Source organism: Phycodurus eques, chromosome 8 (assembly GCF_024500275.1).
Source record: "Phycodurus eques isolate BA_2022a chromosome 8, UOR_Pequ_1.1, whole genome shotgun sequence".
Classification (NCBI taxonomy): Eukaryota; Metazoa; Chordata; class Actinopteri; order Syngnathiformes; family Syngnathidae; genus Phycodurus; species Phycodurus eques.
The window spans coordinates 9153272-9180788 of record NC_084532.1 but is presented as its reverse complement, the minus strand read 5'-3'; the positions used below and the strand labels follow the sequence as shown (position 1 = coordinate 9180788).

Below are 27517 nucleotides of genomic sequence, written 5' to 3'. Positions count from 1 at the left end.
AGAGAAGGCTTGATGAAGTGATATTACTCAAACAGCGAACAATAATCAGCAACAGTAGGTATTGCCACAGTTACCTTGAAAAAGTAACTTAGTTACTTTACTGGTTATTGTATTTAAAAAGTAACTAAGTTAGAAAAAGTAACTTTTTAGTTACTTTCAGCAGCTGCCAAATCGCAGTAATATGACTTATCCACAGTCCACATGCTTATCCACATGCAAAAAGCATTAACTTAAAGGTCATAAGACAAAGATTTTAAAAATTGTCTTGCTAACTCTCGAACCCCTTTACAAACCACATCTGCCATTTCGAAGTGATTATATGGCAGATATACATCAGTTAAATATGATGCAGAATGCGCCTTCTGCTTTTTGCATCTCGCACCTTCCGGTCTTTGTCTCTTTCCGGCGCTGTGACGTCACACAAGCCAAACATCCTGTTCATTCGGCTGTGTATGCTATTGTTCTATGCTGTTCTTCCGTCCTTGTACATTTGTTGTCGTATGATTTAACGATGTCACGATGGTTTATTGTGTGGCATTTGGTTGTACAAATGGTTCAGTCAGCGGCAAGATTATTATTATTATTTTTTGACTTTTCGAGTGAACAAGGAATACGTGACCAGTGGATAGTGAAAGTCACTCGACAGGGGAAGAAACGTGGTCAGCTATGGGTGCCTAGCAAGCATTCCGAAATCTGTGCCGACCACTTCGAACCAGCGTGTTTTTAGAAAGCATTGGCTACACAGGTGTAGTTAGGCAAAGGCTGAAACCAGCTGCGGTCCCAACTATTCTTCCTACGCCCATCGGGACCTCCACCGCCAGCAAGAGAACTAAATCTTGCAGCCGCCACGATGCACCAGCGAAGCGACGCAGACAAGAGGTGAGCATTTCCTTGTATATACCTATGACTCTATTATGGTTACTATGCACTATGGAGTAGTTAAAAAAGACCCACACAGTACTTTTTAGTACTGCCGTCTGTACCTTTGCCTATATGACAAGCCAACAGACATACGGGCAAAGACTTTGTGTGTGGTGTGTTATAACGTAACTCGAGCGAGGGGCACACAATATGTAGAAATACTGCATCCTGTGTAAAAGCTTGTGCCGTGTCACTGAAAGATATGAATATATATATATATAGTCGTGCTAAAATATATTGGCATCCCTGGGGTGGCATTATTTCAAGCCATGAGTGTCTGAAAAGACATGGTTTTGACATACATCGTGCCAGTGGCAACTCTCTTTTTCTGTTGTACAGCTGCTACTTGGCTGCTCGTCGTCGTCATTGTCAGTTTCCGACCTCCTGATCGGCTCAAACATGTACGCTTTGATGTTGCCAAGTTCAGTTGGGTGCTCCTGTACATCGAAATCCCCTCCTCCACATACCGTATTTTCACAACCATGGGGCACACCGTATTAAAAGTCGAGGTGGATTCCCCCTGTTGTTAAACACATACGTCGCTGAACATACTTACCATAGGTAATTGGCACCTTGACCTCCTTTGCCACTGGTTTACCATCCTTTCCTATTGGGTAAGAGATCCTCCTCTGCAGCTCCCCATCCTTCCTTCCCGCTTGCTGTCTTTTGCAGTTTGCTTTGAAATGGGAAAACTGTGTGAGTGAGGAGGTAATGATTGCGATGATTTGAGGTATAGTGATCAAAGCACTTGATAAACACAGCATATTATATTCCAACTCCCCCATGATGTTTGAGTACTGACTGGCTTATTGTCAACCGTAACCTGGATACACACAGAGTTAAGATTGGACTGTGGTAGAATTTCTGTGACATCCATGGCAGCAGTCAATGCAGACGCTGCACCGATCCGCCTGTCCATATCCTGTTCCATTCTTCCCTCATTTGTGAATAAGACCCCAAGGTACTTGAACTCCTCCACTTGGGGCAGGATCTCATCCCCGACCTGGAGTGGGCACGCCACCCTTTTCCGACTGAGGACCGTGGTCTCAGATTTGGAGGTGCTCATTCCCATCGCAGCCGCTTCACACACTGCTGCGAACCGCTCCAGTGAGAGTTGGAGATCATTGCTTGATGAAGCCAACAGAACCACATCATCTGCAATAAGCAGAGATGCACTTCTGAGGCCACCAAACCGGACCCCCTCTACGCCTCAGCTGCGCCTTGAAATTCTGTCCATAAAATTTATGAACAGAATCTGTGACAAAGGGCAGCCTTTGCGTAGTCCAACCCTCACTGGGAACGAGTCCTACTTACTGCCGGCAATGCGGACCAAATCTTGACACCGGTCGTACAGGGACCGACCAGCCTGTATCCGGGGGTTCGATACCCCATACTCCCGAAGCACCCCCCACAGGACTCCCCGAGGGACACGGTCGAACGCCTTCTCCAAGTCCACAAAACACATGTAGACTGGTTGGGCAAACTCCCAAGCACCCGCGAGGACCCTGTCGAGGGTGTAGAGCTGCTCCACTGTTCCACGGCCAGGACGAAAACCACATTGCTCCTCCTGAATCTGAGATTCGACTTCCTGACGGACCCTCCTCTCCAGCACCCCTGAATAGACCTTACCAGTCAGCAGTGCCCCATCCCCACTATACACAGTGTTGATGGTGCACTGCTTTTCCGTCCTGAGATGCCGGATGGTGGACCAGAATTTCCTCGAAGCAGTCAGGAAGACCTTCTCCATGGCCTCACCGAACTCCTCCCATGCCTGAGTTTTTGCTTCAACGACCACCAAAGCTGCATTCCGCTTGACCAGCCGGTACCCATCAGCTGCCTCAGGAGTCCCACAGGCCAAAAAGGCCCGATAGGACTCCTTCTTAACCTTGACAGCATCCCTCACCGTTGGTGTCCACCAACGGGTTCGGGGATTGCCGCCACGACAATCACCGACTAGCTTACGGCCACAGCCATGGAGCATGGTCCACTCGGACTCAATGTCCCCCGCATCCCCCGAGACATGGATGAAGTTCTGCCGGAGGTGGGAGTTGAAACTCCTTCTGACAGAGGATTCTGCCAGACGTTCCCAGCAGACCCACACAATACGTTTGGGCCTGCCACGTCGGACCGGCATCTTCCCCACCATCCGAGCCAACTCCCCACCAGGTGGTGATCAGTTAACAGCTCCGCCCCTCTCTTTACTCGAGTGTCCAAGACATGTGGCCACAAGTCCGATGACAGGACCACAAAGTCTATCATCGAACTGCGACCTAGGGTGTCCTGGTTCCAAGTGCACGTGTGGACACCTTTATGCTTGAACATGGTGTTCGTTATGGACAATCCGTGATGAGCACAGAAGTCCAATAACAGAACACATCTGATCGGGGGGGGGGGCTTTCCTCCCAATCACACCCTTCCAGGTCTCACGATGGAGTCCCCACCGGAAGTGCTCTCCAGCACCCCTTCCAAGGACTCCAAAAAGGGTGGGTACTTTGAACTGCTGTTTGGTGCATAGGCACAAAGAGTCAGGACCCGTCCCCCCACCCGAAGGCGGAGGGAGGCTACCCTCTCCTCCACCGGGGTGAACCCCAACGTACAGGCGCCGAGCCGGGGGGCAGTAAGTATAACCACACCTGCTTGGCCCCTCTCACCGTGGGAAACTCCAGAGTGGAAGAGAGTCCAACCCCTCTCAAGAGGACTGGTACCAGAACCCCAGCTGTGTGTGGAGGCGAGCCCGACTATATCTAGTCGGAACTTCTCGACCTCACACACCAGCTAGGGCTCCTTCCCTCCCAGAGAGGTGACATTCCACATACCTAGAGCCAGCTTCTGTAGCCGGGGAACGGACCGCCAAAGGTCCCTGCCTCCGGCCACCGCCCAGCTCACATTGCACCCAATCCCCCCAGGTGCTCACCTTCGAGCCCCACCTCCAGGGCTGGCTCCAGAGGGGGGCCCCGGTGACCCGCGTCCGGGCAAGGGAAAACGTCTTCCTGCATTGTTTGTCCCATAGGGGTTTTTGGAGCTGTGCTTTGTCTGGTCCCTCACCTAGGACCTGTTTGTCATGGGTGACCCTGCCAGGGGCATAAAGCCCCAGACAACTTAGCTCCTAGTATCATTGGGACACACAAACCCCTCCAACATGATAAGGTGACAGCTCAAGGAGTGGTCTCACATTTTAATTACGATTTTTATTCTTTTACGTGATTTAAATCACAGATTTTTAATGACCTTATTTGAAACAAAAAAGATGGGGCCACATCATCCTGACAATATAATATTATCGTTATAAATATTGGTGCCAATGCAGACACAATGCTTTTTTTGTTGACTGTCTGAGATTAAATCAAAATAAACTACTCCTGTTTTAGGAGTACCAAAAATCATCGCGGGAAGGGTAGGCTACGCAGATGTAATGAGATGTCCATCCCAAATAGTGATTGTATATATGGACGCCCTGAACAGCCGGCCTGCATAGGCGTTTGATGCTGTATATACAATATATTGTACTAGATCACATTTCTTAAACCATAAAAGATATATGGAGTTATGGAAGAAGCGCCATAGTTCAGTCGGGTTTGGCGGCAGTGCACGGTGTGTGCCAGCCTTAACTGTCATCCTAACTTTAACTCATCCTAAACGGCCTTATCCCCAGCCCTAGTCCTAAACCTAACCATAATAAACTTTATTTTTTTTTTTTTAATTATATTTGGGATGGACATCTGCGTAGCCTACCCTTCCTGCGATGCAGGAGCCAGTCATGTTGAAGGTGGGCGGGTCTTGCCGAGAGAGGGTGTGGGATTTCTAAGAATGTCTTTGAAACGGGAAGTTCCCTTTCAGGGTGTTTCGTCTTTTGTAAAAGTTTTTCAGCTTTTGTTAATTTGTTTTCTGAAATGTAAAAGTGTTTCACAATTTGTTATATTGTTTAGCATCTTCCAGGCCACCGTAGAAAAGTACAGACGACAGTACTGAAAAGTATTGCGTGGGTAATTTTTTCCCCCCAACTGGCATAATAACCATAATAGAGTCATAGATATGTACAAGGAAATCTTCACGTCTTGTCTGCGCCGCTTCGTCGCTGCACCATGGCGGCTGCGCTATTTAGTTCTCTTGCTGGCAGTTGTGGTCCCGATCGCCGTGGGAAAAATAGTTGGCACCACAGCCAGTTTCAGCCTCGGCCTAACTACACCTGTGTATCTAATGCGTTCTGCTAGGTCTTTCTCAAAACACGCCGGTTCGAACTGATCAGCACAGAGTTTGGAATGGTTGCTAGGCACCCATAGCTGACCACATTTCTTCACCTGTCTATTGACTTTGCCTATCCACTGGTCACGTATTCCTTTTTCACTTGGAAAGCCAAAGAAACTCTCGCCACTGCCTAAGCAAGCAACATTCACAACTTTCTGTTATGTTAGCACCTTAGCAACCTGTTGTTGTCATCACGTGGGATCTGAATGCCGTCCGGGCGCTGCTGGATAGAAGTGCTGGAGCAAGGAATGGACTAGAGTGGTAAAATCTGAGATTTTAGATCCAGTCCGATCAGATACTCGTTTTTCTGCTGACATCAGATCCATTTCCGATCTCAAAGATTGGCTCGGGACACCCCTAGCTAGTACTGTCATTAACTGAGGACCCTCGCTAAACAGAATTTGAATCGCGTTTTAGATGCATAAAGAGGAATTACATTCACGAGATTGCCATGGTAAAGTTGAAGTTAGTATTAAGTCAACAAAACAATAGAAAAATAGTAGAAATCTAAATGACATCCAGTCTATTGAGTTTTTGGCTTTTTCTTTTTTTTTTGTTAGCACTGAGAGCTCAGCCCGGCTGTTAAAAGGTGTGATGCGGGTGGGCATCTTAGCCAAAGGCCTGCTACTTCGTGGTGACACTAATGTTCATCTCATCCTGCTCACTGCTAAGAAACCCACCGTCTCCTTACTCAAGAGCATTGCTAAGCAGTTGCCCAAGGAACTGGCGGTAAGGAAATCTCACCCATGTATTACAATCTTTATATATTAATAACACATTTTGAGGCACTAACGGTGCTTTTTGTGCATGTATTCTGACAAAAATGGGAGAAATGAAAAAAAAAAATAATAATAATAAAAAAGAATTTCTCTCCCCCCCAGAAGACTTTTTTTTTTTTTTTTTTTTTTTTTTTTTTTTTATATACCTAAATTCAAAATAATGACTTGTATTTTGCAGGTTACATCATCAGCACTGTGCCAAAACATGAGGATCATGAAAATAAGTTTTACATTGCAGGAGACCTAAAGGTTTTGATTGGTAATTAATTGTCCTGCTTCTTTCAACAAGGGTTTCTCTCATATCCCAGAGTGGTGATTATCGCTCACATCAAAGAGAAAAGTTAATTTGTTTATTTATTTATTTTTAACGATCAAAGTGGTTAACGTATCTCTTAAAGCCTTGATGGAATCTCCATAAATTGAGCCACCCCTAGGCTTAAGAGAGAAAACCCATGTCTGTCTGAAGGTCCATCAGAAGGCGACGACTTAAAGATTATGATGTGTTGAAATAAGCTTGCCCCTCCTGCTGTATTTTGTAAATGTTTAATTCACTGATCTTTAGATGCACTGCCTGGTTATGACACCTGAATCCTACAGAGCGAGTTATGGGGTTTCATAAGCGTTCCATGTTGCTCCCCTAAATTTTAAAAATATATATGCTGCCAAGCTTTATTCCCAGTAGCCTTTAACAAAATAATTACCCTGTGACTTTGCCTAATTAGGCTCGTTGCCCCTATATACAGTATGTACCCCACCACCTCTGTAGTGAGTAATTCCAAGTGTCCTTTTAACCGGCAGACATTTTCTGAAGATCAGTATGAGGTGCAGGCTCACCCAGAGGAGGCCAACGTCATCATATTATCAAGCAAGGAGCCCATAATGCAGGTGACCGTTTCGCTTACCTCGCCACTCATGAGGGACGACACTGCTGCTGAAAAGGACAAGCAGGCAGGAGGAAAAGCGGCTGAGAAAGGTTAGAGAAGCCAAAGCTTTCAGTACCAGAGAAGCACATGTTGGCGCTGTGTTTAACACACTCACAGTATAAACCATGCACCCTTTAGATGCCCAAATTTTAGCTGGATTGGACATAATTTACATTCAAGCATTTTTTTTAACTTGTAAATCCTAAAACATTTTTTTTAAAAAGGAAGAATTTTCATCCACATTTGTCTCAATGTTTTCATCCCCTCTTTTTCTTGCGGCCACACAAAGCCTCCAAAATATTTTCTTTACTTTCAACAAAATGTGATTCAAAAGCCGGGCTCTCCGACCTTTCTATGCCACTAGAGTGTATGTTTATCTCGTAAGCAGTAGCACCCAGACACACTCCCATTAAACAAAATGAAGAAACAGACCAAATTGAGGATCACTGCTCAGATAATGCATGGTTGGAAAAAAAAGAGAATGTACTATTACAGGAGTTACCAACCAGATGCCCATGGGCCTGTTCAAAAAATAGCATACCAGTGATGGGACATTGTGATTCCCTCGGAATGATATACAAATTATTATTTGAAGATGTAAACACTTGCAGACATTTATGGGAAAAGTGTTGCATATTGTTCGTTATCTGTTTCCTACCTTGTGAAATCGTTATTAATAATTATTGTGAGAAGTCATAAATGTGATCAGTGTCTTCATGTACATGAAATCTTTTATTATTCATAACATAATTAAATTTTTACAATTTGAGCAAATTTATTATTTCAGAATTGTGTATCAAACTGGTGGCCTTTTGCATTACTGTGATCAGTACCCAAGTTTCCGTTGGTGACCCCTGTATGATTTATTCGGACAAAAGTATTGGGCCACATATTAAATTCAGGTGTTTCATTTAGTCTGAGATTGGATCTCCTAAATGCACAAAAATACTCACAGACTTACTCCTAATTGTTACGAGGGCTGCGTTGTTGTTGTTGGCGGGATCAAATCCATATGCGGAACTATAAAACTGCCTGTAAGTGCCCAAATACTTTTGTCCATATTATGAGCAGTAGTACTAGTTTTGGTGTATTAGCTACCACAACTCAACCATGAGGCAAGTTTTTTTGGTGACTTCTTCATCCCAATAACTTTCCTCCAGACATCATAATGTGGCATTCTCAGTGATGATGAGCTTGAGGGTTTTTCTCACAATTATCTGTATTCATTCAATCATTACATTTGGACATTAGTATATTAACCCCCTGCCTTTACTGCCCCTACTATCCCACATTGTAGTGAAATTCCAAAATAATTGTGGTGCGAACACCCCTGCACCAGTTATCCAGCATTTCTATGTTTTTCATTGAGAAAGCCTGGTTGAGATGTTTTCTGTGGCTGTTGTCATACATTTTCTGTTGGTGCTATGAAGGCCACACTCGTACCACTTAGATTGCGGAAATGATTGAAACTGGGGGGGCCCATCTTTTATGAGCTTTGCAGAGGAGCCTCACACATTCGTGTTGTTTGGCTACTGCACATGCCCCCATTAAATATGGGTCATGTATTCTAAGTGGTATGATAGACTTCTTAAAACACCTAAGCCTCAAAATGTCTGCATGGACTTTTTTTTGCTTATTTTGACTGTGAAAGAGAAATGTCCTGTGAATAAGTGCTTTTGCCCTTTTTCCCAGAAAACTTTTCAAATATCTAGCAGGTCAGGGTGAGGTTTAGGTTGGGTGATCAGGGATAAAAGGGTTTTTCAGGACTGTCATTGGTTTTATCAGATATTTAGTTGCAACATCATAGCCATCAGAATCTTTGTTGTCACCTGTGAAGTTTTCCCAAAAAGTGCCTTTAATTTGTCATTAAGCGCTATTGATAAACTCCTACCTTCTTCCCCCCCCACCCCCAAAGAAACAAATAACAGCATGTTTTTGTTTAGTACTAACAACTGTGTAATCTGTTTTCATATTACTAATTGTGTTCATCTCTCTTTGAAATTTGTTAAATGATTTCCCTGATATTTTCTTTTTATCTTATGCCTTGATCACACTACAGGATTTTAGTCGCGATATTGGCTCGATTAGCTATCTCAGCCGATTTCTCAGATGGGGCCTGACATATTTTGTCGGGAACGACAAAACTTCTTGTAGTGTGACATAATCCACGACCGACGAGTTGGCACTACAACGCCAAAATGAAAAGTCTAGCGTGTTTTATTTTTTATTTTTTTTTATATCTTCTGTGTAGTGTGACATATCAACGAAAACTCTCCAACAGCGCACCTTGAAGTTGACAAATGGGTTTGCGTATTGTGACTGGCGCATTGCCTACCGTTCTTGCTGTTGTCAACATACTTCCACGCCATTGTCAACATTTATTCACGCCCACAAACCAATGTTTACGTACGTAAACATACCTCAAGCAATCCTTGAATGAATGTCCTCTCCCGAGCATCAGTTACGACCACCACTCGTTTTTCCTCATTTTGTTCTTTTTTTTCCCCCACCCACACAATACATTTGCACGGCGCGTTGTTGTCACTATGGTAACGAGTGTATCCAGTCACATTGACCGGTGACATGTTTTCTGGTTCCGCCTTTCCAACAGTGTTTGATTTGACAAGATAAAGCCCAGTGATCGTAAAAGACTGGATGCGGTGATATCGGAATACATGTCATGCCGTCACTGTCTGACGGCATGATTTTATGACGGTAGTCTGACAGAGTGCAATCGTGAAAGACCAAATTTCTATTGTAGTCTGATCCAGGCATTACATAGAGGCGTCAAGGGACAGAAGCATCCTTGTTCAAGAAGCTTCCTTTATAAAATAAGTGCCAAAGCAGGGAAGGCACAGGTGACAAACATCATTGTTACTGTAGTTCCCTTCAAACTCATGACACATTTTGTTCATGACATCAGGAGAGGATATTTGGGAGACGGTACCTTCTACAATCGCATTGTTAAAGTGTTAAAGGCAATAAAACACATTTCAATTGTCTCGTTTCAATAATTAGTTGAGCTGATGTTGGCTCATGGAGTCAAAAATCATTTGAAAATATCCGGAGACGCAGTCCAGTTTGTATAATATTATATTATATATATATATATATATATATATATATATAAAACTTGATTTAACGTCGTCCCAGCATCTGCTACTTGATAACCTGTTTCATTAAATTCTTCACAATGCTCCTTTAAAGTTTCCCATATGTTTTTCTGAAAATGTTGAACAACCTCATTTTTTCCTTTTACTGGTACCTTTTTTGTTTTCTTTTTCTTCCGCCCAGGAAAACAAGGACAAGACCGTGTAGCTTCTTTTTTGACAGTTATGTCCTTTCTGATTCTCCTTGTTCCTCTTACTTACTAAATGAAGCAGGGAAGTACATTATAAAGCAGCGGATGAAATCTGTGGTTACGCGAGATAAACTATTCCATTGCACATTTGATTTTTGAAGTAAGCCGCTACTGGTTGTGGTTGATTTATAGCAATAATCATTGAGCGCGTACATGTTTTTTCTGTCAGATGTGGCTGAAAATGACCCACCTGATCTTCTGAATAAGAAAAAATGTTTGGAGCACTTGGCTGCACTCCGTCATGCCAAATGGTTTCAGGTAAAAGTTTTGCATGTCTCTTGAGCACCATTTTTGACTCAAATTCATTATCTATCTATTAGTGTTCTGGACGTAATAATCTCATCTCCCTGAATCTTTCCTTTGTAGGCTCGTGCCAATGGGCTGCAGTCCTGTGTGATCATCATTCGAGTCTTACGAGATCTATGTCAGCGAGTGCCCATCTGGGGAAAGATGCCAAGCTGGGTAAGTGGGTTCTTTATTCCTCTCTTATTTTTCCAACTGTAACAAAATAAAGTAAATAGAGCTTGATTTTACTTCGCTGTAGAAAATGGATGGATGTATGGTTGCTTACGCCCTCAACTGGGGGATGACAAGTAATCCTGCATTAAGACATCGTGGCAGTGCAACCTAATTTAGTTCGGTTGATCAAATCAAATGACTGACAACATTTTCAATGATCAACAATAATCATGATCCCCAGTCAGTGTTGTACCTGAACGAGTTCAATGAACAAAGGTTCATGAAAGGTCAAAGTTTTTTTTTTTTTTGTCATTTCTTAGTACAAGTAAAAAGGAACAAAATAGTGTACTCCTACGATAAAAGCAGTGTGAAATCAGAACATTCAAAATAAGAAATAGCATACAATAAAATAGATAAAGAAGCAGCAACGACATTGTTGTGAAATGCCACTAGTTCAAATTTTGGGTGAAGGTGAACTGAACTTAGTTCATATCTGGCAGATGAACGTTATAGAGAGGGCGGTCATTATGGCGCCATGTGCATGGTTTTCGAACATCATTTTAATTCAAGTGAGGTAAGTTTCCACTGTGAGCTTTTATTAAAAGTGCATATAATATATGAAACACCATTATGAACCAAAACAAAGGTTTTGAACAAATATAACCCGTAAAACGGTTCAGTTAAGATTTGTTAAATTAAAATATGTCAAATTGTGTGAGACTTCACTGTTGTGTCGAGATGCAAAACAGAAAAGGGGATGCTCACTTTATTTTTCTTAAGTTCAGCACTTTATTTGAACACATATAGCTTTCTCTTTTTTATTTATTCTCTCATTGTGAAATACAGCCCTACTTTAGTAAACATTGAGAGAGCATTACACAGTTGTACTCATATATTTGATTACGAGGGCAGAATTTGTCAGATGTGTACAACTCTTTATTATGCTCTAATATCATTATATCAGTGGCATAAAAAACATCAACGGTACTGTCATTCATCTTGAAAGTTTTTGGGAAAATATATTCTAAATAAATTGGCTATTGTGGCAGGCCTAAACATAATATATATTGATGGAGAGCAAGCGCAATGGATAACACAATAATATTGTACAAACAGTATAAAATATAAAAAATTAAAGAGTAACAACAGTAATAAAAATCTGCAATATAACAGGACCATGAAGTAAGAACCGCGATGTAGCGGAGGATCACTGTATCTGTATTTCGTGATATGTTGCACAGACTCATTGTTCCAGGGCTAGGACTCATTGTTTCCAGGACATATTCTCAAGTGTAAAATGATCTATGCTGGATGCACTTTCATATAAGCGGTAAAAGCATGTTTACTTTCTATCTGTCCGTCTGTCTAACAGTCAAAAATCTGAAAGTCCACTTGAGAAGTTTGCAGTTTAGCAACAAGGGAAGGAAAACATCCATCCATCCATTTTCCGTACCGCTGATCCTCACTAGGTTCGCGGGCATGTTGGAGCCTATCCCAGCTGAATCTGGGCGAGAGGGGGGTGCATGCTGTATTGATCGCCAGCCAAATCGCAGGGGACATGTAAAGAAACCATTCGGACTCATATTCACAGCTACGGGAATTGTGGAGTTTTCAGTTAAACATAATTGTTTTTTTAAAAGGCCATACTACAGACTGTGTGTCATTAATGGTTTTACTGTACATTGTGATACATCTTATCGAACCTTAGAAGCATATTATGCACTGCACTAATTGCACTTCAAATTCTGTGATTTGTGGATGGTTGTTCATCTATTAGTAGGTTAACTGATTTTTTTTAATGGTATTTTATTGAGTTTTCTTCCTTCAATACAAACTTTAAACGAGCTTTGAAATGCTTTTCCCCCCTTTTTTTAAATCTCTCGTTTGACAAAGAATTAAATAAAAATAAATAAATAAATAAATTTAAAAAAACTAATACCGATACTAATAAAAAATAAACTAAAATTAAGCATTTTTGAAAAAATTCAAACTAATAAAAACAAACAAACCTGCACTAAAAACTAATTAAAACTAACTGAATTGGAAAAATAAAAGTCAAAACTCAATAAAAACTACAATGGAAAGTCCAAAACTATTATAACCCTGGTCCATACCCATTTTTGGTACTTTGTTACCAATTGACTTTAAATTTTGTTTTCCTAGGCAATGGAGCTGCTTGTGGAGAAGGTCATCAGCAGTGTGATAGGCCCACTCAGCCCAGGAGAAGCCTTGCGCAGGGTGCTGGAGTGCATGGCCACAGGAATCCTGCTATCAGGTACGGTGTTCCCTCGCTATAGTGGGTTCATCGTTCACACACCCAGTTTTGTTTTTTTTCTTTAAGCAATCTGTTTTCATGGGTCTTTACAATATACAGTGCTCACCTTGAGCTTTTTGTGTGGGGGGAAAAAAACTGCCTTTTGAGGGAACACTTTCATGTGATATCGCCTATAGGAAATGTGGTCAAAAAGCCCCTTAAAATTAAAATAAAACAGTATTACTTAATTATTTCTAAACATACAGCGGCTAAATAATTATTTAACAGGTCACCATTTTTCTCATTGAATATATTTCCAAAGGTGCTACTGACATGAAAATTTCACCAGATGTTGGGAACAACCCAAGAAATCCATACATAAAAAAGAAAGTAGAACAAATAAGATGAGAAATTCAGTTGTGTGCAATAATGTGAAGTGACACAGGGAAAAAGTATTGAACACACCAACTGCTATTTATTTAATACTTTGTAGAAAAGACTTCAAGACTTCCCCTATATGGAGAAACTTTTCGCATGCATTGCTCTGGTGTGATTTTGGGCCATTCCTCTACACAAATCTTGAATGTTCCGTGGGCTTCTTTTATGGACCTACAGTTTCAGTTATATCCATAGATTTTTGATTGGATTTAAGTCAGGCTGGGCCATTCTAGCAGCTTTATTATTTTTTTTTCTTTGAAAAAATTTTGTTTCCTTGTCAGTATGTTTTGGGTCATTATCCTGCTGAATTGTCCACCCTCGTTTCATTTTCATCATCCTCGTAGATGGCAGCAGATTTTTGTCAAGAATGTCTCAGTGCATTTGCCCATTCAGGCTTCCTTCAATACAAACTTTAAACGAGCTTTGAAATGCTTTTTTTTCCCAGCAATGGGGTGTTGTGTGATGAGCATGCATACAGGCCATGACGGCGAAGTACATTACTCACTGTTTTCCTTGTGACAACAGTACCTGCTAAGTACCTCTATGAAGCTCTCCACACGTGGTCCATAGCTCTTGGACAGCTCTTCTGAAGATTCGTTGCACTCCTCTGTCAGAAATCTTGCGAGGAGCACCTGATCGAGGCAAATTTATGGTGGTATGATTGGCTTTCCACTTAGGTAATATGGCCCCAACCGTACTCACTGGAACATTCAGAAGCTTGGATATGCGCCTGTAATCAATGCCATCGTAATGTTTTGCAACAATTAGTTTGCGATGGTCCTGAGACAGCTCTCTGCTCTTACTCATCATGAGATGTCTTGACTCACACCTTGGCAATGAGAAATTTTTGTAGGCCATCAATTCGCTTAAAACGGTGAGAAAACATTGAGAAAAAGTAACTCAAAGCATTTTCATAAAATAATTGTAAACGTACTAGCGATCGGTTTTGAAGGGGCAATACACTAAGCCCCCCACGCCCCTTTGATGATTGGCTTTGAAGGTGCAAACATTTTGATCAGCCCCTAGTTTTCTTATAAAGGTTTAATGGACTTGTTTATGAAATTTATTTTGATAAATATGGATTTTAAAATATATTAAATGTTTAAATGCAGTATATAATATATGCATATTCAATACATACTGTAAATATTATCGTTATTAAAATATATTTTTATTTTGTTGTTAAAATGACTCGAAAGGACTCGAAACTCAAGGTGGAGGACTGGCGACTTGACTCAGGACTTGCCTGTCTCGACTTGGGACTCGACTCGGGACTTGAGGGCTAAGTGTTTATAGACAAGACTAGCAATGACTTAGTCCAACCTCTGCCTTTCACCGAATCGTTCCTGTCATATTGTGTTGTTTGTTTTTGTTTGCGCATTGAAGACAAAAGTCATGTTTTTGTTTTAATTCCATTTTTTTTTTAAAAAACACCCCGCAAGCAAGTTTGTCCTCATGTTTTTGAGATTGTAGGGTGAAACCTGCAGCGGGCTACTAGTGTGAACTGAATGGGTGGCAGCAATGGGAAAATGTAATGCCAGTATTTTGAGGGTAAAACCCTGTCAGCAACCTATTGGTTGGGGGGGGGGGGGGGGGGGGGAGGAGAACAATGAACTACCGTCATTTTTCGTGCATAATGTGCATCTATGTATAATACGCACCCCCAAAGTTGACCTCAAAATTCTGGAAAACCCTACCAATGTATAATGCATTTTTACAATACATGATTTTGCTTCTACCCATATGATCAAAACATGAAGTATTATCTGTATTTTGTTAGCTTTTTTTCAAATAATTATTCTGAAGTTAAGCACTTTTGAACACGTAATAGTTTTTTTTTTATTAACATTTATTTTGTAATTCACAGCCCTACTTTTATTTAGTAAATTAGAAAACACACAGTTGTGCTCATATGTTTGATTACAAAGGCAGAATTTGTAAGATGGGTAGAATTCTTAAAAGAAAACATGAAGGACCAGGCAAAACACATTTTATTTTAATGGGATTCAAATTAAACGGTGAAGCATTTCAGAAAAGCATTATCATTAAGCAAAACATAACCATAACATAAACATAACCAAAACCTTTGTTTTTCAGTCATATTTGTATTTTAAAAAAAAAAAAAATCACAAATTCTGCCAGGGTATGTAAACTTATATGCACAACTGTACATCTATGCAGTCATACGTACGTACCCCCTATCATATTGGAATGAAAGTGTAGGCTACACTTTTTTAAATACCACTAGGTGGCGGTGGCATTTTGGAATCAAAGTGCACAGCTTTTTCATAACCACTAGATGGCTGCATATATTTATAAAATGTGAATGTTTTTTTCCATTAGTTCATTTTTGGAACAATTTTGGAACTAGTTCGTGTGGGAAAATGATCTTTCCCAACACTGATCCTGTATTATTTCACTTCACAATATATGTTGCAGGTTTTTAAAAAAAGAATCTTCTTTTTTTTTTTTTTTCTTCCCCCCCCCCCAATATCGTGCAGCCCCACTGTAAGCCATTGCTCGTGCGCAAACACACGCACACACAGACACGCCGATGTCACGGGGCACCCCACCAGGCCCCACCGCTTAAAGGGTTAGACATGTACATAGACGTATATACACATACCTACAGTAAATCCTTTACATTTTATGGTTGCAATTTTTAGGGGGCGTTCAAATATATTTACTGTGTTTAAAGTAATTTTTTAATAAGTGTGTGTTTTTTAATGGTCTCTATTGGAGATTTAAACCTATTCATTAATCATTGATGATGTCCTCCTAAGTTGACAACTGGGTGCTTCATGAATCATTCCCTTTCCTCAGATGGGTCTGGGTTGTCGGACCCTTGCGAGAGACAGCCGACAGACGCTTTGGAAAGCATGAAGGTTCAAGACAGGGAGGATGTAACCAGTAGTGCGCAGGTAAACTATGAAAATGTCCCGCTCAGCACCCTTATCATTGACAAGTATACGTGACGACCTCGTTGGCTTTTCAGCATGCGCTACGGCTGCTTGCCTTCCATCAGATCCATGAGGTTCTTGGCATGAACTCCATGACCAAGGGCAGCGCTCGCAACCGCAAACGCCAACTGGACGTCAGCGACACGAGCGAGGGCGAGGGCCAAGGCAAAAAGGACAAGAAGGAAGAGGTTGTCAATGCTTGACGTCCAGAAGAGCAGCTTGCTAGTTTAGTATCTGATTGAATGATACCATTTAAAAAAAAAAAAAAAAAAAAAAAAAAAGTCGAGAAGGATCATTTCTTGGAAGAAAAAAAAAAAAAGATTCACTGTAAAAGAACTGCAACTTTTTTTCCCTGTATGATCATTACTTACATATGTATAGAGATGTTAGAAGTATTTAAACTGTAGCAAGATATAGTGTGGCTGATTGCATCATTTCATTTTAACTGCACACTAACTGCATCTCTGATTAGTCACAATAGACAAATCACAGCTCTCAGCTCCTTTTTTTTTAAACTATTGAACTCACTCGACAAAGGTAGAAGGAAACATGAACACGTACATTTTTATTTTTTTGGGGCCACGATCAGGCCTGTGAAGATGATGCAGTTATATACCTGCCAGATTACAAGTGACATTCTTCTGTCTTCTGTAAAACAAAAGGTCAGGAGGGGACACCTTAAAATAAGCCAAAATAAAACATGACTAATCGGTGAACGTCCATCTGAAGGACAAAACTGTCTTTGAGAAGTTCTATGTTGCACAGTCAGTGGTCCACAGATGAAAACGAAGCACTTAAGAAGTAATCATTACTGTATACTTTCTGTAAACAGAAATAGTTCTTCTAAGTTAGCAGAAGAGATGTATGACTGACTGTCCTACGCAATGATCTCGTGGTTATGAGCTTTTGTGCCTACGTGATGATGCAGGCAGCAGTATGGGAGGAGGAAACATGACATCTTAGTTGGACGAGGATGGAACGATTGCACGACAATTTTGTTTTAAAAGTTCTGTATGACTGATTTTGTTTCAGTTGCCAAGAGCAACTGTTTTTAGTTGTAAAGTATGTCGCTATCTCTTCTGTTGAAATGGAAAATGTTACCGTTGTCCATTTCTTCCTTCTTTTGAGTGTTTTTAGCCAATGTGTTCTCCAAATCCAGTTTGTGTTCTTACGGGTTTTACGCTGTTGTAAATAAAAAAATAAAAAAATGGAGAAGAACCGCCAACCTCCATGTGACTAATTGCGTCATTTGTCAGGAAGCACATTTAAGCAAATATTGAAGTTCTGTGACAGACAGACACTGGAATGAGTCTTTGGCCAGCATCTCCTCCCCTCACTTGTGATGGACAATGTTGCCACAGAATGAGATGAAGTGCAGCAAAATACTTAATCCCTGAACAAGCAGTCTGTCCGCATCAGGTAATGAAACACTTAGCACTTGCCCTAAGAAAGCCTTTGACCTCTTAATAATGATCGTTTTTGCCAGGTGTTCAACAGGACTTCCAAACCGTCTGACCTTCTCATGGCAATGGTAGGTGCCCTCTTTTTATTAGAATCCTAATGCTAAATGTCCATTCCAACAGCATCCAAAGTGGCATTATCGTCGATACATGTAATAGTTGTATGTTGGCACGTCCCACCGGGAGGAGATCCCGGGGACGACCCAGGACACGTCCTCCCGGCTGGCCTGGTAACGCCTCGGGGTCTCCCAGGAAAAGATGGATGAGCTGGATTTTTATTCAAATTTGTGTAACAAAGAATCTGAAATGTCAGCATTTTTGTAAACATTCATGTGCTCGTGGTCATACCACATGCAAATCTGTGGTGCACGCATAATACATCACACACACAACACTTAAAAAATGAAGACAATTTGAAGGTTTACACTTCACTTGTTACCCTGCAGAAGAGCTGGACCACGGGTACGCAATGTGTTGCCAAGGGAGACCACAGCAAGCCCAAACCTGGAGAGCTGTTGTACCACAAAGGAGACATACTCACTATTGTTGCCATGACCACGGTATGCTCTCAGGAAAAAATGTACATCATTGAACTTGTCTTCAAGCATTTACCTCAGAATCCAGTAATGACCCTTACGTGGTACTTGAATGTTACTTGAGACACACAAAGGTAGCCCTATTTCTGACAGTGTAATACCAGTGAGTAATTATAAACCTTTATAGTCAGACCTGGAAACCTAATTTGTTGCCACGCCTTGATACTTTTATTTCAGAGTAAGAGATTCTACAAAGCCAGACACAATTCCACAGGAGATGAAGGGATCATAAATGGGGCCGATATGCGTGAAAGAGAAGCTATGCGCATGGATGCAAGCCTGAGCCTCATGCCGTATGTAAGCTCTTAATCTGAATGTGACTGTTTTCACAGGAGTTGTGACTTCCACTGTGGTCTCCCCTCACATCCATGCAAATCATTCGCCTTTCGGCGTAATTTGCCGTTTTGAACTCAAAATAGGCCATTTACGTGAATTGTATAGATCTAATGAGTTTTTCCTGTTTGTGTGTGTGTGTGTGGGGGGTCGCCCGCCGTCGTCGTCACAGGCTGTTTCGTCCTCGTTTAACGCTGGCAGTTAGATACATTCCACACATAGGCCAACCACACACAGATGTAATTTCTGAATATTACTCCGCGGCGGACTAATATGCGAGCGCATCGGACTGAGGTTACGCTTGTGCGTTGGGGACCTGCTTTGGATAAGTCACAGAAGTTGACGAGACCAGAAAAACACTACCGCCGCTTCTGCTGTTAAGAGGTAATGGTACTTTTACTCCGTTACAATGACCAACATGTCGCTCGCGACTTTGTTTAACAATTACTGCTTATTTATTAACTATTTCGTGTGTGAGACGACGACTTCGGCCACTGTGTGCGCCAATATAATTTAAGCGCTAGTGACGTTTAAGTCTAGTTCACCAATCAAAAGACACAAGAAAGTCACATGAGCCCCCACGTTGTCTTCTGTTGGGTTCCCGGGCATAGGTATTAAAACTAAATAAGCCAGCCCGACTGAATGTCGTGCCTACGTGGCGGCCATGTTGGGAAGGTCGTTACCATGAAGGCAACGGCGAGCTACTCGTGTTTACATTTAGACGAACAAAATCACTCTTGGCAGGATAAGCGGCTCAGAAAATGGATGGGTGGGTAAAACGGTAGCAATAATTAAGAAATACAATTGTAAAAGTAACAAAATATATGCAAAATAAATAAATGCAGAAACAGACCCATCCACGTTTGATAGGCAATATGGTAATGGTGATCTCGGCATGACCTGAAGAGAGCTAGTCACATCAGACATCCCAGGAATCGTTCTGAACTGCAACAGTTTTGTAAGGAGGAGTGGTCCGAAATTCATTCTGAACGTTGAGCATTTCTGATCTGTAATTACAGTCAACATTCTGTTGAGGTGATTGCTGCTAAAGGAGGGTCAACCAGTTAATAAATCCAAGGGGTCACTTACGTTTTCCTCCCTGTCCCGTGAATGTTTATTTTCAATTTAAAAAAATATGAAAACATAATTGTTTCTGTGGTATTAGTTTAAGTAAACTGTTTATTATTGTGATTTAGATGAAGATCATCCTACGTTGTACATTTGATGACCAATTTATGCAGAAATGTAGGAAATTCCCAAGGGTTCACATACTTTTTCCTCTCACTGTATTTGTGTTCCCTGCAACATAGGCCATATTGTTCCCAAGAATGTCAGTCCATGTTGGAAAACTAGACAACAACAAATGGAACTAATATGCCGCCTGTCCTCCAGCAGATGGTTTCCCGGGAAGATCTCGGGCCCAGAGGCTGTCCGCAAGCTGCAACCGGCCCAGGACGGCCTGTTCCTGGTGCGAGAGTCGATCAGACACCCTGGTGATTACGTGCTGTGTGTCAGCGTCTGTGGGGAAGTCATCTACTACCGATTGATGTATCTGGACAACAAGCTGACCATTGACAACGAGCAGCATTTCTACAACCTCATTGACATGATAGAGTTTTTTTTTAAAATAATTATTATTTATTTGTATTTATGCTATCTTTTTTTATCTAAAAAAAGAATTTACATTTTTACTCTGCTGTATTTTGTTATCTAGTTTGTATCCTTCAAATGCATTACACCACACAGAGAACCAACAATAATACAATTTTCAACAATTTTAAAAAACCAACATTTGGTTCTCTTATAGCCTCAGTTAAATTCCTTCCATTGTAAAGTCAAAGAAAATTTTTTATTAATTAAAATTGACCAAAAATACTGTTAAGTCCCTGGTCTTCCCAACATGAAAAAAAACATGCATTTAGTTTATTACTATATCTTTGTATCTAACTAAGAAAGTAAGATGGGATAGCAAAACAATGGTGTTGCATTGCGTTGTAATTCAATCCCTAATAGCTGAGTAGTGGAGCCATTTTCTCATTGTTTGCAAGTGTGCCTAAAGTACTGTCCCATGATTGTACAGAGCCAATTTGTAGTTCTCCATAGTCATGTCATAATACACTGCACAGTAGTGCAAAGTGTATTGGCAACCACCACGGAGGTTATTTCCATCTTAAAATCATGCAGAAAAACAACAACAACATGGATTACTTGCCCATTATTTTACCATACTAGGCAATGTGACTTATGTATAACCTCCAAATGTGGAACACAACACAGTGACGCCAAAAGAGGAATACAACAATGTGATTTCCATGTGTTGCTCATGAGTGTCACCCTTTTAAAGTGCTTGTTTCCCTTTTTGCAGTTCTACTCGCAGAACAAGGGTGCCATTGCTCAAACTCTACTGAAGCCAAAACCAAAACATGGAGTTAAGTCAGCTGAGATGGAACTGACAAAAGGTAGGGATGACAATTCTGTCTTTTGCAAGTAATCATTGATTTTACAAGTGTCTTTCCTTTAGCTGGATGGCTGCTGGACATCACCACACTGACATTTGGACACATTATTGGAGAGGGGGAGTTTGGTGGTGAGATTTTCATATATTTCCTTTGGCCAATTTAAAGGGGTATTGGTGGGGGGTGTATGTGTGCTGAGCAAGAAGTGAAATTCAGAATCTAATGCAGATAAAGACATTTATATTCCCTGACGCTGCTTGATTTTTCACTTCTGTTCACAGTTGAAACTTGGTGGAGGTCCCCTACTGAGTGCTATTCTCACTAGTTTCCACTTACTCTGAGTTTGCTGAGTGAGTGTGTCTGACTGTGCCCTCAGCTGTGTTCGAAGGCGAATATTTGGGCCAGCGGGTGGCGGTAAAGACCATTAAGTGTGATGTCACAGCTCAGGCCTTCCTGCAGGAGACCACAGTGATGACGTGAGTCTGGACACGTCCGTTCCTCTTTCGATAGCATTTAGAGCATAACATTTACAGCTCACTTTGATCATACTACATACACAGCACCGCATCCATAACCACGTGGATTTTTCCTGCTACTTGTCTTAACTTGGTTTTGTTTAATTGCCTCTTTGCAGGAAGCTACAACATAAAAACCTGGTGCGCTTGCTGGGTGTCATCCTGCATAAAGGCCTTCTTATTGTCACGGAGCTCATGACTAAGGTACATCACATACCAGGTACCCGCAGAAGACACGCAAGCGAGGACTTTCATGCTGTTTCAGCTAACATTGTAATGCACAGCACCATACTATTTGATACATGTTGCCCACTCGCCAGCCATTGCAGCCTGGTCATCCTGGAAGGGGGAGCCTACCATCTGTGGTCCTTTCTCAACGTTCCTTCTCTTCTCCCCAAATGGGGTTTGGAGATTTTCCTTGCCCGGTTGGTTCAACTTTTGATTGACCAAGTTTTGTATCTGCTGTGCCCACTATCGGGTAAGACCACCCATTTTCCTCTGATTGGTTGCCCCCGTGTAGAAGACACACTTGTGAGCGCACGCGTGTTTATGTTGACCACGCTGAATCGGGAGAGGAGAGGTAGGCGCAAATCTTCACTAGTGATCTAGATAAGCTTGAGAAATTGGAATGACCTGAATTCAGGCCTCTCTGCAGAAAAACATCTGGAACTCAGGAATGCGTGGACGATTTTATTTCATATTTCACATCTTTACTGAGGCACCATAGAGACAATATTACATCCCAAGTACTAGAAAAAGTTGGTTTGTCAAAGTATGCCCGTTGAATGTTGTTATATGATTTGAGTGGATTTTTATTTGTGTGGCAGGGAAATCTGTCAAACCTCCTCAAGACAAGAGGCCGTTCACTCTGAGCAGCTTCTTCGTTTTGCACTGTAAGTTATGTAAGTGTAGTTTTATGGAGTGTGCGTGTGTGTGTCAACAGACTGCTTTTGAAAGTCTTTCTACTATTAAGGATGTTTGTTACCACTTTTTTATACACCAATACCAGTACGAGTATTCACTCTTAAGTGTTAACTAATATCTATTACCGTTACCACTACAACTTTTGATGCATATAATTTCAATTAACACAATGACAAATCATTGTAAACAAAGACCTTCTTTTCTTTCTGCCACGTATGCTAATTTACCAATGTTCCAGTGTAGTGCCACTTACTGGCGAGGAGGACTTATTCAATGTAAAAAAAAAAAAAAAAAAAAAAAATTTCCCTAAGTATTGGTGGCTGGTATTGCCAGATTTCATGAGTACGCAATATCTTGAAATAAGGCCGATATCGGCTCGATAACCGATCCCTGGTATCGCCCATCCTTACTTTCTATGATGTGCTAATCAGAGACGGTCGTTGGTGTGCGTCTACACGGCGACGTGAGTGAGGGAATGGACTACCTGGAATCCAAGAAACTGGTTCACAGAGACCTGGCGGCTCGCAACATCTTGGTGTCTGACAATGATGTGGCCAAGGTCAGCGACTTCGGCTTGACTACGACGACCTCCAGGGTGTGGGATAACCAACGTGCCAAACTGCCTGTTCGCTGGAGTGCCCCTGAAGCTCTGAGGGAAGAGGTCGCTGACTACAGCATTCATAAACGTATAATCAAGCCAGTAAATAGAATGTATACATGAAGAGCTGTATAAAAACTCTTCTGCTTCACCCTGAGAGGCGTTTATATTATTTTGACCCTTTTAGGCAGGTTACTAGGGCAACCAAAAGATTAGAAACAGGTTTCAGTGTGATGAAGTAGTTTTACATGGTGTGCATGAAGTGTCTTTAAAACGTAACAACAAATTTATTACCAGCGCAAATACATCGACATATTGATGGAAATGATTACAAAATGAGAAGTTGATATCGAAGTTTTGATTTTTGCCTCATCTAATACACCTCTGTATGGGCATAATTAGTTGCAGGAAACACGCATCCCCTTATCCAACACTGTGCCTGTCTCCGGAAAATTGTTACACGTTAATACACATATTGGTACGTCAATACCACTCTGACAATGTCAGTCAAAAATGAGCATTATCTTTGTCAAGGCAGACTCATTCATACGTTTCTTGTATTTTGAATCTCTTGATTGTGTTATGTTTTTAATATGCAGCATTTCAATGCATTTCAATTTTTCCTATATTTTCCCCATACTGTAGAAATACTCCACAAAGTCAGATGTTTGGAGTTATGGTGTTCTTCTATGGGAAATCTTCTCCTATGGTCGTCAACCATACCCAAAGATGGTATGTAGCCCCAGTGTATTGACTGCGATGTCACTTTAGGTCGAGAGGTGTATTTATAAGCTTAACAGATGATTGCTGACATTATTTTTCAACACCATACTGTACTGTATTTCATTTAATTTCTCATATGGGTCTCCGGTGATGTAGTGCCTATCCCAGCTGACTTTGGACGAGAGGCAAGGGTACACCTTGGACTGATCGCTAATCAATCGCACGGCGCATTTTGACAAACACACATTTACACCTATGGACGGTTTAGGGTCTTTAATTAACCTAAAATGCATGGTGTTTTTTTTTTTTTTTTTTTTTTTTTAAAAGATATAAGAGGAAGAAAACGCAATAAAACACAACGTCTTACAGGGCGGCTGGAGCTAGGATTCGAATCCCAAACTTCAGAGCTTCTAAGCGGCTGTGCTGACCACTATATGCCTGTTCACTTCTCGGATAGCTAATAATTACATACAGTATATATTTGGTGTTTTATATGGAAAAAATGAAGGGCACAAACCAGGAAAACTACTGTCTGATGTGGGTTAAAGAAAAAATCCAACTTTATTTTCCTCTATCGGAAAAAAAGAAAACGATGCACACTACTGGTTCTGTTGGAACTGTCCCGAATGCAGCCTGATAAATGCTCTTCCTTGAGTGACATTTTAAAGATGTATGGCTAATTTCTAAACGAAGTTTGAAAATGAATGTCGAGCCGTGGCAAAGGTCCCGAAAGGACATCGACAACAATCGGCTTCTGTGACATTGGACATTTCTTTTTTTTTTTATTGCATTTAGAACATTCATTCTGCACTGTATATTTAATGAATTTATCAGTGTGCTTGAAGAATCCTTTCTCACCTTGTGTGTCCTGGGTGCTGCAGTCTCGAAAGGAGGTGATAGCCACCGTCCACTCGCGCTATCGCACGGAGGCACCAGGGGACTGTATCCCCGCTGCTGGGCCAAGGAGCCTCGCAGAAGGCCCGCTTTCCACAAACTGAGGGAGAAACTTGCACAAGAGATGCCTAAACACAGCCGTGGTTTTGAGTCGGAACAACAAGATGGAATCGGGCGTGGATCTGGATGTGGCGGTCTGACGACGTTTTGAATTGCATCTCTTGGACAGTCACGGATTTTCTTCCACGTCGGACCTGTTATTGAACATTATGGATGACAAATCATTCAGGCTGGTCAGTTCATTAGGTACACCTGTACAAATGAGAGCTACATCTGACATCACGTAGGGTTATTTCTTTTTTCTCTTCTCTCTCCACATCAGACGAGGTCTACTCAGCCTTACCTTGTTGTTGAATGTTACTAGTGGTTTGCACCTTGTTTTAAACCCTTTTACCTTTCACCTATGCATCACCATTTTTGGGATTTCTTCATGGTCTTCCAGATTTGTTTCATTTTAAGAGTGACAGCTGAGTGACAGCTAAGCCTTTTGCTATCCCTCTATAGATGAATGCTGACGGATGTTGATTGATGCAGGAGCTTGCATTAAACGTATCATTTTTGGTCGTAATTTTTCTCACATTTTTGCGATCTATTGTTCCACGTTTCATAATTCCTGTACCATTATCCACTGTACCTGTTTCCGATGGATCTGCATTTTCCCTCACTGATTCGTTGAGCGGTGCAGCCAAAAACTGCACCTCTCTCTCTCTCTCTCTCTCTCTCTTTGTCACTCTCTCTGCCTCTCTGTCTCGCTCCTTTTCGACTTTCTAACCCAATTGGGCGAGGCAGACGGCCACACCACAATTAGGTCTGCTCAAGGTTTCTTCCCAAGAGGTATCTTTTTCCTTGCCTCCATTGCCTAGTGCTTGCTGATGTAGGGCTCAGTTGGTCTTTTGAGGAGTGTGGCCTTAGACCTGCTCCATGTGTAAAGTGCCCTGAGACAATGTTTGTTGTGATTTGGTTGTGGCGCTATATAAATATTGAATTGAATCTTCCTATCGTTCTTTCTCGCTATCTTCCTGGTGTCTTCCAATCCATCTTTCTTTGTACCTTCCCATCAATTATCCTATCTTTCTAGCTAGTGGTCTTTCTGCATTTCTATCTTGCTTTCTGTCTATCTAGTTATCTTCCCCCCCCCCCCCCCCCCCCAGATGTCTTTCTTTCCTTCTTGCATAATGCCAAAAGATTAATATGTCAAATTATTGAAAGAAAAAAAAGTGCATAAAACTGGTATAATTTATTAAACTATAGAAATGTAACAGTGTGAAGATAGGCAGATAGTAGGTTATCAAAACTGATAACCTACTATCTGTCGTTATGTCTATGAGACTTGGTTTAAGTGCATATGCCCCCCAGGCTGCTTTGTATCAGAAACGTAACGTAATGAAATGTTATTTTGCTGCTGGCCTCGAAGCAATTTCACTTGAGGAGTCAGCAGAAAATGAAGTCCCTTTTTCTAGATTGTTGCCACATTGGATGAGCGCGTTGGGGGAGATTTAAGTCGGTGTAAGCTCAGTATTTGTCTCTGTCCCACGAGACACAAAACCAAATTGAGGGTTGATCCGTATCACCCAATGAACCAGCGTCGTGGAGCATTGCTTCAATCTGCTCAGTGTTTTTTTTGTTGTTTTTTTCTCCCCCTCAAGACCCATAATGGGATGAGCTGCAATGTTCTACACAAGGATTTACCACAAAACCAAATGTAAAAAAATGATGATGATGATAATAAAAGATTTGATGGGGTTGCGTGAAGGATTTACATTTGCTTGCTGTGTACTGGGGTGTGTTTTTGCGTCACAGGACACACTGGTGCTTTTATCCCACTGGCCATATGCTAATGTGGGCATCTAATACCTTCTAAGGTGGGCTTTCTACTTTACTTTGACAGACATCAAGCTGTCTAATGACCATTAATTGACAGAGAGCAATGGAAACCTTTTACTAGTACTTAATATCCTTCACAGTCTATCTCTACAATATCGCTATACTGTGTCTTTATCACGAGCTATATCATTCTATCAATCTCTTACCGTACATTTAAAACATTTATTTACTCTTGTAATTTGCTAGTTTTCAAGTACATTAATCAGTCATTATTATGAGACTTGGTCCTATTTATTAAATTTCACATTTTCAAATCAACATAAGCACTTATTTGAATTATTTATTCTCCACCGACTGGATATAGGTGTCTTTTAATTGTTGCATTCATGGAGACATTTAGATCATTAGAGCGGAGCAGTTGCATAGATTACCTGTCAACTAACCACAATCCGGCTAAGAACTGTATGTTTAGCCCACAATGCGGTTGAGTGCCAAATAGGCCATGCTCAAACTTGAGACGCATGACCTCCATGCTGCTGAACTCATTTGGGACTAGCTCAATTTCTATTCAAATTGCTTGCTTGCTAAAAAAAAAAAAAAGTGATCATTTCAGGGAAAATATATTCAAGTAGACTAGATGGCGAAAACATTTTTCATAATGCACAAGTAATAAAACGATAATAAAAAGACTTAAAGTTAAATACACTTTCATACACATTGTGGTTCATTTTTACCAACAGCTAACATTCTGGTCATCCATTTTTCTTACCGCTTATCCTCATTAGGGTCGTGGA

At 41.3% G+C, this 27517-nt stretch overlaps 2 protein-coding genes across 4 annotated transcripts in view; both read left to right on the top strand.

Moving 5' to 3' along the window:
- Window positions 1-17565, top strand: part of zfr2 (zinc finger RNA binding protein 2) — a 30282-nt gene extending 12717 nt beyond the window's left edge. For all 3 annotated transcript variants that reach the window (XM_061682866.1, XM_061682865.1, XM_061682868.1), the window contains 7 exons: window positions 5727-5895; window positions 6744-6918; window positions 10399-10487; window positions 10596-10691; window positions 12852-12963; window positions 16204-16301; window positions 16376-17565. In XM_061682866.1, the coding sequence (XP_061538850.1) occupies window positions 5727-5895; window positions 6744-6918; window positions 10399-10487; window positions 10596-10691; window positions 12852-12963; window positions 16204-16301; window positions 16376-16543 (907 nt within the window). In that variant the 3' untranslated portion in view covers window positions 16544-17565. The remainder of the gene's footprint in view (window positions 1-5726; window positions 5896-6743; window positions 6919-10398; window positions 10488-10595; window positions 10692-12851; window positions 12964-16203; window positions 16302-16375) is intronic.
- A 65-nt stretch (window positions 17566-17630) lies between these two features.
- On the top strand, window positions 17631-26634 carry matk (megakaryocyte-associated tyrosine kinase). The gene is given in 15 exon segments (XM_061684170.1): window positions 17631-17759; window positions 17827-17871; window positions 18247-18360; window positions 18574-18689; window positions 20125-20427; window positions 20537-20541; window positions 20748-21188; window positions 21251-21316; window positions 21562-21661; window positions 21820-21904; window positions 22528-22561; window positions 23056-23285; window positions 23868-23954; window positions 24827-24893; window positions 24896-26634. Coding segments are annotated over 14 exon segments (1812 nt in total). The 5' UTR covers window positions 17631-17759; window positions 17827-17862; the 3' UTR covers window positions 25051-26634.
- Window positions 26635-27517: the final 883 nt, after the last annotated feature.